Source organism: Durio zibethinus, chromosome 24, assembly GCF_047325235.1.
Source record: "Durio zibethinus cultivar Kanyao isolate XHJ-2024 chromosome 24, ASM4732523v1, whole genome shotgun sequence".
Lineage (NCBI taxonomy): Eukaryota > Viridiplantae > Streptophyta > Magnoliopsida > Malvales > Malvaceae > Durio > Durio zibethinus.
This window is the reverse complement of record NC_143185.1, coordinates 5,451,494-5,466,014: the sequence shown is the minus strand read 5'-3', so window position 1 is coordinate 5,466,014 and position 14,521 is coordinate 5,451,494. Positions and strand designations below refer to the sequence as shown.

The window sequence follows — 14,521 nt, the reverse complement described above, 5'->3', positions numbered from 1 at the left end:
AAACAATAAAATATATATATTAAATAATGAAAATAAAAATAAAAAACCCATTGGGGCCAGCTAATTGGATCTTAAACCGAATCCAATGGGCTTAGACCCAAATATTATTGGATCAGGCCTAATGGGTTTGGGTCCGAACTAAATAAGGTGTCTACAACTGCATCTTTTTGCACATTTTTTGCGAAGCAGGAATTGTGCAAAGACGTAGACACCCATTTAAGACTCAACTTGACTTTTTTTTTGCTTTTATTTTTTTTTTGTTAAAATTTTGATCAAAGCTCCTCTAAGCAGAGGCTTAACGACTTTAAGAAACATAAACAAAGCTCCTCTAATCAAAGGCTCAACGACTTTTGAAAAATAAACGGCTCCTCTAATCAGAGGCTCAACGACTTTGAAAAAATAAACGGCTCCCCTAATCAGACTCAACGACTTTGAAAAAATAAACGGCTCCTCTAATCAGAGGCTCAACAACTTTGAAAAGTAAATGGCTCCTCTAGTCAAAGGCTCAACAACTTTGAAAAAATAAATGGCTCCTCTAATCAGAGGCTCAATAACTTTGAAAAGTAAATGGCTCCTCCAATCAGAGGCTCAACGACTTTGAAAAAATAAATGGCTCCTCTAATCAGAGGCTTAACAACTTTGAAAAGTAAATGGCTCCTCTAATTAGAGCTCAACGACTTTAAAAAAATAAATGGCTCATCTAATCAGAGGCTTAACAACTTTGGAAAAATAAATTGCTCCTCTAAATAGAGGCACCACAACTTAGAAAAGTAAATTGCTCATTGACAATCATGTCCAAAGGACTTATAGATCGTGATTGAAGAAATTTTGTAATGGGAACTCAAATATTCATAATTTGAGTTCAACATTCATAGGTTCAGATTCGCAAGAACCTTCCAACTTCGTAAGAATTTACTGAAATTTGATTCTCAAAATTTCAATTTCATTCAAATTTGCAGATCTCAATATTTGCATTTGCAACTTGCAAGACTCGCATCAAAGATCCTCATTTGAATTTTAGAGGCTCACATCTAAAAGTTCAAGGCTTTTTAAAGGTTCGCATTTGGCAAGCTTGGGATTCACATCAAAGCTTTTCATTTGAGTTCAAAGGCTCAGCAATAAAACTTAGAGTTTCATATCTAAGTTCAAAGGTTCTCATTTAAAAAATTTAGAGATTCATATCCAAAAAGTTGAAGCTTTGTATTTTGGAGATTCACATCCAAAAGTTTAAAAATTTTCATTCTAGTTCGAAGATTCATATTCGACGAATTTTAGGGTTTCACTTCTCAAAGATTCTCATTTTGAAACTCAAAGATTCTCATTTGAGTTCTAAAAAATTCTCATCAAAATATTCACAATTTTTTTCAAGCGACTCAAAAATTTGCATGAATGAATGTTATGACCAAATATGCAAATGCCCTCTTAATAATGCAAATACGATAACCTATATTCTCATAGTGCCAAGCATGTCTAAATAAAGTTTAATTCGTCGAATTATGTGCATGTATTATTCAAGCAATGATGCCCCCATGATGCATGTAATGCAAACATCTATGTCATAAAATTTTAAATAATTGTGGTAATATGGCTCTCAAAACCCACCATTTCGCATATCTTCTTTGTTCAGTTTCTCAATGTTTGAAATAAGTTTCATCCATCAATCATCACTTGACCACTATTCATGGACTTCTCAGCACTAACAAATTTCAAAACAAGTTTCATCCACCATCACTGGGTCATTACTCATAGGTGTCTCAACATTAACCATTCCAAAACAAACTTTGTCCACTGATTATTTTCATCATTCAATCATAACTTACAAGTCATATCGATCAATTCATCCTTGTACTCATCACTTGGTTATACCGCTTTTCAAGATTTGCCCCATCTTCATTTTATTGTCTAATCCATCATCATATTTTTTATTTCGTCACATCATATATCCTTCCAAATCATCTCTTTTAGGTTTCTACCATTTTTTCATTTTGTTACCACCATCATCTTAGATTTCTCTTTAAATGAATGCAAGACTTTTTTATGCACATTGTCATTCATTCATTATCATTTCAATTTTTGACAATTATAATGCACTCATACATTTTCTTAATTTATTCTAGGGATGTAACAATAAGAGAACACAAGATGAATTATGGTAAAGATAATCAATAAAGATCTATTTTGATACAAAACAAATAGGAAAGGAAATAAATTAGATACATGTCATTGGGATGAATGGTATGTCCAAACGATGAAGATTCAGATAATTCTCAACATTAATCTAGGATTTTTTTTCAAAAACTCATTCCATTTACTGTTGAAGTCATTTTGAGCTTGGCGAACTTTACCCCATCTTTGAGGGATCTTCAGATATCTTTAATCTTCCATCTATGTGAACCATTTGACCTGAATCTTTTTCTACCAAAATCACCCTTTCAAGTTTTCAATTTGAATCTATTTTTTTCATTTTCTCATTTTTTTTTCTTTTTTTTTTTCATCATCTTTTTTTCTTTTTTCTCATTTTTCATCCATTGTTGATATCTTTCACACATCAAACTTTAGAGCAATGCAGCATGATTCTATTGTTTTATCATGAGCATGCCTTCGCTCAACATATGATCATTCAAGTTGAGCATTCACACTTGATCTAAATGAACTTTTCAAGGTTGTAATGTAGGTCAAGGTGAGGAGTCATAAAAGAAATGGATATAATAGGCTCAAAACATATATTAAAAAGGTTCAAGACCAAAAGATCATTTGATGCAACTTGACATTTTGCCCCCACATCATTTCACTATTTTTTTCCTCACACAAAGGATTCTTATTACTTTACCCCAAATCATGTGTGGCATTTATTTTTTTTCTTTTACTTTTCTTTCTCTTTCCATCTTTGAGACCTTTTGTGATTTTTTTTTCAAAAATTACCCTTCAATGTAGAGGGTGATCCTTGGTTGGGGTTCTTTAGAAAAAGAAATCATAATAGGCTCAAAGGGGTGGCAATGAATGATTTTTCAAGTAGTAAAAGAAAGATGACCATTTTTCATCTCAATTGTGAATACTTTTCTTGAACATCATCTATTGAACAAAGCTCATGAACCTGTATAAAAGATTACACATCTTCAAGACATATCTATTTCACCTCTGGTAACAACTTACTTTTTTGCTCAAATCATCTCTTTATATTAATGTGGATGAGTTCTCAAAATTAAATCTCAGAATTATTGTTATCATTGTCTAAATATTCATCATCTGAAATTTGAGAATGGAAATATAAATTTATGAAAGATAGCAGAGTATGGAGTAATGGTCGAGTGAAAGAGAAAATGTAATGAAATGCATAGCATTCAACCAGTTTTAACATCCTTCTTTAAAATCATGCCCATGTGCGATCAAGTGAAGGATTTTTATCTCGCCCCCTTGATTTATTACGACTCTTCAGGCCTTTTTGAATTAACATATTCTTGATTCTCATTCAAAGCATTGACATTGTGATTAGGCAATGGATTACCACTAACATTATGTGTTGTTAGTCTTTCTTGTTCAAAACTTACCATTCCATCCTTGATTAATCGTTGTACCTTATGCTTTAAAGCAGTGTAATTTTCAGTAGAATGGCCAGCAATTTCATAGTGGTAATCATAGTGGGCTATAGGCTCATACCACTTAGGATAAGGTGGCTTAAGTGGCTCCACATGGCTAGGGATAATCAAATGGCTATTATAGAGTTCTCGATATAACTCTGTATAAGTCATGGGGATTGGATCAAATACATATTTTTCTCGAGTAATCAATTGCTTTCGTGAACCACTTGCTGGGTTGGTAGGATGAATTTGGGCTACTGCAGGAGTTTGAATGTTAAGGCTATATGTAAGATCTTGAGGGCTAAAAATTGATCGGTATGTGGATGAATAAAGTGGTTGTGGAGCTAGCTGGTATGGGTAGGATGAGGCATTATTTATAGCAGGATAGTATGGAGAGTAACCTTGGGGTGGATAGGGTTGATAACCCCTGAATTGTTACCTATCAAAGCTCATAGCTTGAGCTTTAGTTTCTTTCTTTTCTGATGCCTTCTTGGTTCTCCTCCTTTCAACTTACCATTCTTATTGGCACTTTCAATAATTTCTCTAGAGATCACCATGTCGATAAAATTTTTTATTGCATTCCTTATCATCCTTTCATAATAGAGAGATTTCAAAATGCTGATAAACAATACTGTAATTTTTTTCAGTCAAAAGAGGCTGTACTTAAGAAGTAATATTCTTTCACCTCTAGGCATACTCTTTAAAAGTCTCATTTACCTTTTTTTTTAAGTTTTGTAAAGATAAATGATCAAGGGCTAAATCCATGATATGTCGATATTGATTGATAAAATCATGGGCCATGTCACTCCAGGAATAGATGCAAGCTCTATCTAACTGGATGTATCACCTAACAGCAGAACCAGTAAGACTATCTTGAAAAATATGCATTAGTAGCTTTTCGTCATAAGCATGGGCTGACATCTTTCGACAATATATGGTAACATGAGTTTTTGGGTACTTTGTGCCATCATATTTTTTAAATTTTGATACTTTGAACTTAGGAGGAATGACCACATCAAGGACTAAGCAAAGCCCAGTAGCATTAACTGAATCATAAAAACCAATTCCTTCCACAGTCCGTAGCCTTTATTCTAGCATACTAATTTTAGAGTTTTCCTGAGCTTTCACTTTTATCTTTTCCTTGTCTTTTCTTTTCAGTTCATCCAGATCATGGATTTGAATTGGTTCAACTACTTTTTCAGTAAATACAGGATTCACATAGCTATGGTAATGCCCTGGATTAGAAGCTGATGGCATTTCAGGATATGTAAGATATGTGTAGTATTATGATGGAACCTCTTGTGTAGACTGAGCTTGAGGTGAACCAAAACCAGGTGGATATAGGGGGTTAGTCACTTCTTGTGATACAAGACCTTGTTGGCTTGTGTTCTCTTCTACTATTTTTCCCTTATTTAATTTGTTGAGAGCATCCAAAATTTTACTTAACTCATTCTCAATCTTTTTCTGAGCTTTTTCTAATTTTTCAAATCTGTAAGAGTTTTCCTTCTTCATTTGTCTAGCTCTGGCTCTTATGTTATATCGATGGGTGAAGTTGCTTGATGGGGCTATCTTTGAACCTTTAGCACCACAATTATGATTAGAAATAATATGCTATGCTTCATGTATGATACGTTGATGCACGAATGAAATGTACATTTTCATGGATGAAATCTAATATGAAATAAATGCAAATGATAATGTTAAAACATGATCATACGGATGCATAAAATCAGACAAACAACATGGTTAGTTTCATAGATGAAATGAAAGTGATGCCGATGCATAATGTTACATATGATAATGAAAATGATGCACAAAGTCAGACAATCAAAATGATTAGGTAAACACCCTTTTTATGTCCTATTTTCAGGGTATATCTATCATTGGATAGAAATGACCCTATCTTAGGGTTAGGCACTTCTAAGGTTCACTATATGTGGTTCAAGGTCAAAGTCTAAAGGTTTTCAAATTACTCCTTACATCATTGTCCATCACAAACTAGTAAGGCATCCTAATCCTCACCCATTACAGGCTACAAGCAAAAAAGGTTCAATTTGAATGGGAGTATTTCTCTAGCCACTGCGGAGGCATTAAACCTCACGAAAGCAATAGGTACTTTACTCCCTCCTAGAGGGACAATGCTCGGGTATAGAGCTCATGTTATGCATATGGATATGAATAACATAATTAATAAAGTAAATAAACATGAATGAATAAAAAAATCTATACAAAAGGTTCAATTTTATTAGGCTTTTGGATAACATAAATTTATTTGCTGGCTTGACTCTTGGACGTCCCCAGCGGAGTCGCCATGCTATCATAACGTCTAGATCCGGGGATCTATCGCTAGACATTGACTTAAAGAGTCACCACCAATCTTTTTTATTTATGTGTGATTGGGACCTAAAGAATCTATCCTTTTAGGGAATACCTAGGTTTAAGGGTCCTTAAAAGAATAAGTTTGAGTCTACTAACCAAAACAGGATTCGAGAGTTCGGTTACGTGTGAGGAAGGTTATAGCACCCTCACAACGCCCATCAAAAGATGGTACCAGCTTAATTTTGTGTTACCTAATAAGCCTTAAAAATTTACCAAGTAATTAGTTATTAGAAATTATTCTCAATTGACTCTAATATTTTTAGCAAAAAATTGAAAAAAATTCTCTCACATCAAGAGTATGCAAGAAACTACTATTTCACTTGCAAAGGTTCCGTCGTCGGATTATTTAACATTAAAGAAAATCCAAAGAAATAAAAAAGGAAAAGAAAATTGATCGCTTTTGTACAAAAAAAATTGATACTTTCAACTTCTCCCCAAAATATTTTTTAAAAACTTTAATTTCGAGGAAAATTGATACTTTCAACTTTTCCTAAAAAAAACCTTTTTTTTAAAAAATTTATTCTTAAAGAAAATTGATACTTTCAACTTTTCCTTAAAAGTATTTTTTGAAAACTTTAATTTCGAGGACAATTGATACTTTCAACTTTTCCTCAAAACCTTTTTTGAAAATTTATTTTTAAAAAAAATTGATACTTTTAACTTTTCTCAAAAAATATTTTTTTGAATACTTTAGTTTCAAGAAAAATTGATACTTTCAACTTTTCCTCAAAACCTTTTTTGAAAATTTATTTTTAAGGAAAATTGATACTTTCAACTTTTCCTCAAAAAAACCTTTTTTGAAAATTTATTTTTAAGAAAAATTGATACTTTCAACTTTTAATTTCGAGAAAAATTGATACTTTCAACTTTTTCTCAAAAAAATATTTTTTGAAAATTTATTTTTAAGAAAAATTGATACTTTCAACTTTTCCCTAAAAATATTTTTTGAAAACTTTAATTTCGAAGAAAATTGATACTTTCAACTTTTCCTCAAAAATATTTTTTTTGAATTTAATTTAAAGAAAATAAAATAATAAAATAAAAATGAAAATAAAAATAAAGAAAAGTAAAACAAAGATAAAAATAAAAGAATATTAAACAATTCTAATAATAATAATAATAATAATAAATAAATAAATAAATAACGAAAAAAAAACCTGAGAATGGCTCGGCTTAGCGGCTCGGCTCGACTCGACTTGAGGAAAAAAAATAGCTCGGAGACTCGGCTCGAGATTCTAACACACCAAAACCTTTTTTTAGCTTCTGTTTTTTCTCTGTGTGTATCTTTTTTCTGTGTGTCTTCTTCTGTTCTTTCAGTACCTATTTATAGGGATTGATCAAAAGAGTTTCTGATCAATCCCAACTCTTTCTGGGATTGGGATTCAATCTTTGAATCCAATCCCAACTCTGTCAATTTTTAAATCACAACCAAATTCATTCTAATTTTTTATCCTAATCTTAACCGAAAATTAATCAAAATAAAAAAATAAAAATATTAACAGATAACAAAAAAAATAATTAGATAAATAAAAGAAATAGATAAATAATAATAAAAAATAAAAATAGATAAATAATAAAAATATTAATAAATAAAAAAATATATATTAAATAATGAAAATAAAAATAAAAAACCCATTGGGCCCAGCTAATTGGATCTTAAACCGAGTCTAATGAGTTTAGACCCAAATATTATTAGATCAGGTCCAATGGATTTGAATTCGGACTAAATAAAGTGTCTATAATCAATTTTAATCATTCTTATTAAGCAAAGCCTGACTGGTGGTTTAGCGTAACTAATGTTGTTTAGAAGTACTATAATTAGCGTAACTAATGTTGTTTTGCTGAACTAATTTCAGTTTAATTAATTTGGCATAGTGTTTGGTTTATGGACGTAAATTTGTAGGTGTAATTAGGACGCCCAAAAGTTGAAGCTATATAATTGTAGCGGTCCAAGATTTTGTGAGTGATGAAATGGTTGGCGTTGAGAGAGAAAGGCGTGGGTGAGTACCGATGGCATTGGATTTTTGTCATGAGAAACTAAAGTTTTGCATTTATGGCATCATTCATTGCAAGCAGTACAGACTGCAGAGGATTTGAGTTATGTGCCACACATTTCAATGTTTGTACAGGAAAAGGGTAGCTCACTCAACCCTTATCCTTGCCCTTATATATCTGGTCGAGACTTAAACCTTTAGATTTATATGATTTTAGATCATGAAAATAGTTTTTTTCACATTTTAGATTAATTTAATTATCATAATTTATATTAATTCATAAAATGGATTTTATAAGTTAAAGATTATATAAATTTTTATATCTTATGATTAATTTTAATATACAATAGTTTTAGCCTTTTTAATCTTATAATTTTATTTTATAACAAAAATTTCACAAGTTAAAATTTTGATTTTTTTGATCTTATGATTTTATCTCATATAAAAGTCTTCACAAATTAAAGGTGATACGAATAATATTTCATGATCAATTTTAATACACAATCAATATGAGACTCATAATTTTTTTTTCAAGACTGTGACATCTTTCTCTATTCTAATGAATACCTAACATCTTTAGTGGATCATTGTTAGTACCTTCAAAATTAACTCTGACATTACTTGTCACGAGTAAAAATTTAAACTTCAAATTATACTATTTCAAAACATAAAAATGATCTTTTTTACGTTTCAAATCAACATAATTATTACGATTTATATCAACTTGTAAGATATTATCTTCTTTGACTTCATGATTTTATTTCACAAAAATAACTTCATAAATTAAAGGTGACATGAACTCTTATATCTCATAATTAATTTTAATATAAATCTGATATAAAATTTATATCTCCTTTCTAAGATCATGACACTTACCTTAGCCTCACTTTGTTTACCTGAAATATTTACCATGCTTTTTTATAATTGAGATTGTTAAATCAACATTAAAGAAATTAAAGCATCAACACTTTATCAACCCCAACCTAAAACTCCACCTAAAACTTATGTGACCAAGACTCTTAAGGTAAAAGAGAAAAGAAAAAGAATTTAAGATTTGTTTAATTAGTTTACATAATTTTCTTTAAAAATAATATTTAATAATTTTAAAATTTAAATTTCACCGCCTACAATACTTTCTACTATTTCAAAATTATGATTTCTTTGTAAAAGAAATTTTGTGTTATCCAGAAATATTTATATATTAAACAAAAGTGAAGGATTAAATTACATAAAAAAAATTTATTTTTTATTTCTTTTAACCATTAATATCAATAGATTTTAAAAATGAGAGAAACAAGTCAACTAAGAAAAAAATAATTTAATCACATTCTTTAAATTTATTGAAATCAATTATTAAAAAAAAGTGTAAAACTAAAAAAATTTTATAATGGTTTAAGTTGATCCCTCTCTATTAAGTAAATATATTTTTAATATTATATTATATTATATATTTAGATTTGATAAAAAGTATTTTTATTTTAAATTAAATAAATATATCCTTGTTAATTAAAGTATTCACATTCATTTCTAAGTTTGACACATAGAACTAAGTTTACATTCCAAATTATTACTTGGAAATGAGCCTCAAACATGCAGGCAATGTTTAAAAGGAAAAAAAAGTCCATGCAAAACTAATAAATGGATATTTGCAACCAGTGTTTGGATTATCTCTGCCTAACTGATTAAGATGGCTGAATTGAGTATTCGAGAAAAGCAATTGACAGTTATTATTTATAGAATTGAAGGATGATTTTATAATATGGTGGTACCCTCATAGTATCACTTTTACATAACATGTTGCAGTCTGCCGTCATAATAAAACAATAGAAATAAATTTCAGACTCAATGGTGCAATATATAATCTGGCAAAAAGAACCATACGAAAACTGTGGCTGATTGGATAGGGGACTGGAAAACAGGTAAGCAAATAGTTAAAAGAACTGACATGTATAAGTGAATCCCATATGGTGAAGGTGTGCAAATTAATTTTGTTGTCCAGGGTTTGTTAATTTCTCTTATTTTCATGGACGATCCCTTCATTACCAGCTAGCATCAAGTACTTGTCCCTCCTTGTAAGGGTAGTACACTCAAATCCCAGAGCATCAGCCAGCTTTCTCTGAATATAATTTGCCACTTCAAAGCTAGATCTTCCACCTGCACATGTTAACTCCTGAGCCACCTTTGCAAGGATATGAACATGGTAGCTAGGTCTGGGGTTCATCAGATAGAAGATGGGATCCAAACATTTTAACCCACTTGCAGTTGTCCCATAAAACATGCTTACATGTACGTTCATGGCCACTGGGACGATCTCATCAGCTAGCTCAGCAAACAATGAGCTAAACCTCAACAAATAAGGCTCTCTGCATGTGGTTCCTTCAGGGCACACTACCAAATCACCTTCACTCAGCAACTTTTGTATGGTTTCTCCATCTTGCTTCCTGTCCCTTGTCAACCGAACTGTTTTGATTGGAGCTATCATTTCAGACATTTTGCTCAAGCTGTAGGTGACTGCAGTCAAAGGCTTGCACAATGCTGTGCTAAGGAAAACTGGGTCCAAAAGAGTTCGATGGTTACAGACATATAGAACACCTTTTTTATGTTGTGAATTTGATGGAGGGAAGCATCCATGGAATCTCAGCTGCAATCCACTCAGAGTACCCAAGAAAATAGCTAACCTATAAGGCATGCAGATCCCAACGAGAATCCTAAATATGGCAAGAACAATCCCAAATGGAAGCCACAAGAACATTGAAAGAGTTGCAAAAGGAGTTGGCAAGAAAGCCAGCCTCCCATCATGAAATATAAGAGGCTTCGGGTACTTTTCCCTTGGCATTACACAGCTTAGGTTGTTTCTGCCATCTTCATTGTGCACAACATAGGCTTCCTGTCGCAATCACAAAATTGAATAGACAACTTTTTCAAGTCGTTGAACTTTTACACAAGAAAGGAATAGGCACATGTCAAAGTTTACAAGAAAGTATATCTTGGGAAAGGGGAATTTCCTGCAGAGGTATATCTTGGGAAAGAGGAATACCGTTGAGTAGAGATTATATAGGAAACTAATTCAAAAGGGTTTTCCATTTTTTAGAAAATGATCTTGGAACATACAATACAATGATCATAAACCAAATTCCAGTCCATATAATTTAAAACACGATAAGGATATCAAAATTATATAAAAATATAATTTAAAATTTTAACAAAAATCTAAAAATAAATTTGACAGAAACGTCGACCAAATTCTTAATGAAAGGTCTTAGGTGGGGTTACCTCTGTACCAGGTAGGTCTAGTGTTAAAAATTTGTTACCCAAAACTGAATGAATTGTATAGTTTGATGTATTTCCAAATATGTTCAATGACCACGGATTATTTGTTTTCTTTTGTCAAATAATTTAACATTGAGTTGAAGCAACAAGAAATAAGAATACCTTGCAAAGGGAGATAAAGAAATGGTCATGGAGGGTTGAACTTCCGAGGCCAACATCTGGCTTTCTATCTCCAAAGTATTCCTTTAGGGCTTTATGCTTTACAATCAAGCCGGAGCTGGACAGCAAACCTGTGAATCGGTTGCCAACAGTGTGCAATTCAGTCCCTACAACTCCATTGACTCTCATGTATTCATGGAGGAATCCCTCCACCATTACTCTAGGTATACTTGTAAAAACAACCATTGAACTTGATTTAGACCAAACTTCATAGGCATAGAGATTCAGATTGTCAAGATAAAACTTTGGCAAAACAGCCTTGCCAACACTCTCAATGTCCTTTTTCCTAAGCCCACAGAAGGATATAAAAATCATAACCCTCAATTTCAGCTCATAGTTCAAAAGCCACAAAAATGAACATGATAAAAGCAACAGAAAAGCTCTCAAAATGCTACCACCTTCAAAAGCAACAAGCATGAAATAAGGGAAAAAGTTTTCTGATGTTAACAAAACTCCATGAATATCACAAACCAATGTATCAAACCTTCTGTTATTGCCTAAATCACACTTGGTGACACTAGGGAACGAAGAAGCAGCTTGTTGCTGTGATGATGACCTAATGTTTTGGTTCTTTAGAAAGAACCCATAGTTTCCCATCTTCCTTCTAGCTCTATACCATGAGTTAGCCAGCAGCTGGTGCAAGACCCAGTCTGCTAGTTTCAGAAATACCACAGGGAAAACCATGGCTTTTCTGCTTCAGGGGCCAATGATATTTTTCAGAAAGGAAACTAGAAAGAGCTTAGAGAAAGAGATGGAGAACGAAACAAAGCTATGTCTAGAAGAGGAAGAAAATATAGGAAGGGGTTTGTGTATAGAAGTGGAAGGAAACAGAGAATACTTATAGGCGTCATTAAAGGGGGAGCTACTGTACATGGGGCAGGCTAATGGTTGACCACAGCGCATTTGGTTAGCCACACCGCTAGCATTGAATGCTCAATCAATCTTCTGCTGATCTTTCTTCTTCTTTTAAACCCTTTAAAATTATATACTTGTTACATTGATCTTTGTTAATTAAGTTCCATGAACATGCCTCTAGTTCCGTATGAACAGCAGCATTATTTTTTTCCTTGGCTAAATAGTTAGGTTGGATTCTTGGTGACCGCTCTTCTAAGTTTTGGGGTCTTTTTTAAGGAAATTTGATCTCTCTCTCCAACTTTTAGTGTTATTTCATATCTTCAACGTATGCTTATACCATTAGTCAGATTTTGTTATATGTATTTGATTTTTATAAAATATTGATAATTTATAAATTTTTACAATATTTTATGTGAAAATTATATGTTATAATTAATATAAATATAAAAAATATATTTATTAATCCATTTAATATTTTTTATTAAAATTTTATCATGTATTACTTTTTTTTTCTTTTTTTTTTTCATAACGTCGTGCGTTAAAACCGGACAACTTCGGTGGATTTCAATTTTTTAAATCTACAATTTTTTCATCCACGTGAACCAATCCCAAGTTAGATGGCCTGTATCAACTGATCTATGACTTTCTTCCAAACAATTTTCAAGATTGTTCACAGGTCAAAATTTATCAGAAAACCACTTTTTCCATTGACTTTTCTTTAGATAATAAATTATCAACGTCTTGATTATCTTGTTCAGTGTGACTTTCCCGTTCGTTCTTTCCATTTTTACTTGATCAAATTGTTTAACTGTTATTTCATGGATATCTGATTGAATAATATGGTCGTCACGTGAGATTAGTTGTACATTAATGAAGCCTAACAGGCTATTGTGATCTAAACATCATTTCAACAAAAATTTATGACTACATTTTTCTCCAATTACCGAGACGCTACTTGATTTAAGCCAGCTGCTATTGCAGCCTGTTAGGCGAGAGCAAAGCCACCTACATTTTTTATGTGGCTACATTCATTTATTCTTTACCGAACCTTTGAATTGGAAATTCTTTGACTTTTTTTTTTTTCTTTTAAGGCTGGCTTTTTTAGCAGTTAAGATCATGCAATTGTCATCCTTAACAGGTGGGTGAACTTGCAATCATTTGATTTGGATTTCATATAGATGTACTCTGTGGGTTATAAGGTTTCTCTAAATTAAATTCATGACCTACCTTGGAGGTACAGGGGGGAAATCTTATTTTAAATCCTAGATAAAGATCAAAACTTCCAAATTAAGGAGATTAATGGATTATTTGCATTCTATCCCATCAAGTTGCTACAGGTGGATGCGAGGCTTAAAGTAAAGTGTTTATGAACACCCTAAATATTAAAAAAAAAAAAAAAACAATTTGAGGGAAAAAATTTTTTAAACATTTTTTTGTTGATAAAATTGATAAATTCATCAATAGTTTTTGATTGAATGATTGTTACTTAATGATGTATTTATAGTACTTATGTCTCTTTTCAATATATAAACATTTGTTGTGGATAATTGTAATAATATAGTAATATATTATTTCAAAGTTTTGTTTATAATTTTCTTATATAATATAAGTAGCCACTAAAAAAACCTAATCTGACACCCAGGGTGCAATGGAAAATTTGAGAATATCTATTAAACAATCTATTTAATTTAATCCCTTTGCATGGATGGAGACAACCATCGTCAAAGAATCTATTAACTACTTGGAAATTCCTTTGAGTTTTGTTAGGATTAACACTTAAGATCACGCAATTGTCGTTAATTATGGAGTTGGTAAACTTTCAATCATTTGATTTCGATGCTTCCATATAATCATGCATGCATATTGAGTGCATGGAAACATAAGTGAGATCCTGGAATTTATCCAACAAAAATGACAAATGTGTTTCCTTTTCTTTTTTTCGGTCATGGAAAACATGAGACAAGGAAAAGCCATGTAACATTCATGGGTTTTAATTGTTTTATTTCTACAATAGAAAATGTGTCTTCAATATATCACTTGATTACGTGATTCAACTTCACCAAATTTTTTTCCAGTGATTCAACTTAACCAGTCACTCTTCCGTTTCTTATATATAAATATATATATGTATGTATATTTCAACAAAAAAAAAGAGGCATAACATCCAAATAAATCCTCAAGCTTAACAAAAAAAAAAGCATAAATAAACTTTTTATTTTTGTTGCA

At 31.6% G+C, this 14,521-nt stretch overlaps 1 protein-coding gene across 1 annotated transcript; it reads right to left on the bottom strand.

The window, feature by feature from the left end:
* Positions 1–9,649: 9,649 nt before the first annotated feature.
* On the bottom strand, positions 9,650–12,253 carry LOC111316014 (glycerol-3-phosphate acyltransferase 1-like). The gene is made up of 2 exons (XM_022918028.2): positions 11,384–12,253; positions 9,650–10,838 (listed from the first exon to the last, which is right to left on the bottom strand). Exons 1-2 carry the CDS (start codon positions 12,122–12,124, stop codon positions 9,957–9,959), a joined length of 1,623 nt encoding a protein of 540 aa, XP_022773763.1. The 5' UTR covers positions 12,125–12,253; the 3' UTR covers positions 9,650–9,956.
* Positions 12,254–14,521: the final 2,268 nt, after the last annotated feature.

Coding starts and splice junctions, on each gene's coding strand:
- LOC111316014 (XM_022918028.2), bottom strand. CDS start 12,124: ATGGTTTTCCCTGTGGTATTTCTGAAACTAGCAGACTGGGTCTTGCAC. Junction 10,839..11,383: donor TCTTTATCTCCCTTTGCAAG/GTATTCTTATTT, acceptor TGATTGCGACAG/GAAGCCTATGTTGTGCACAA.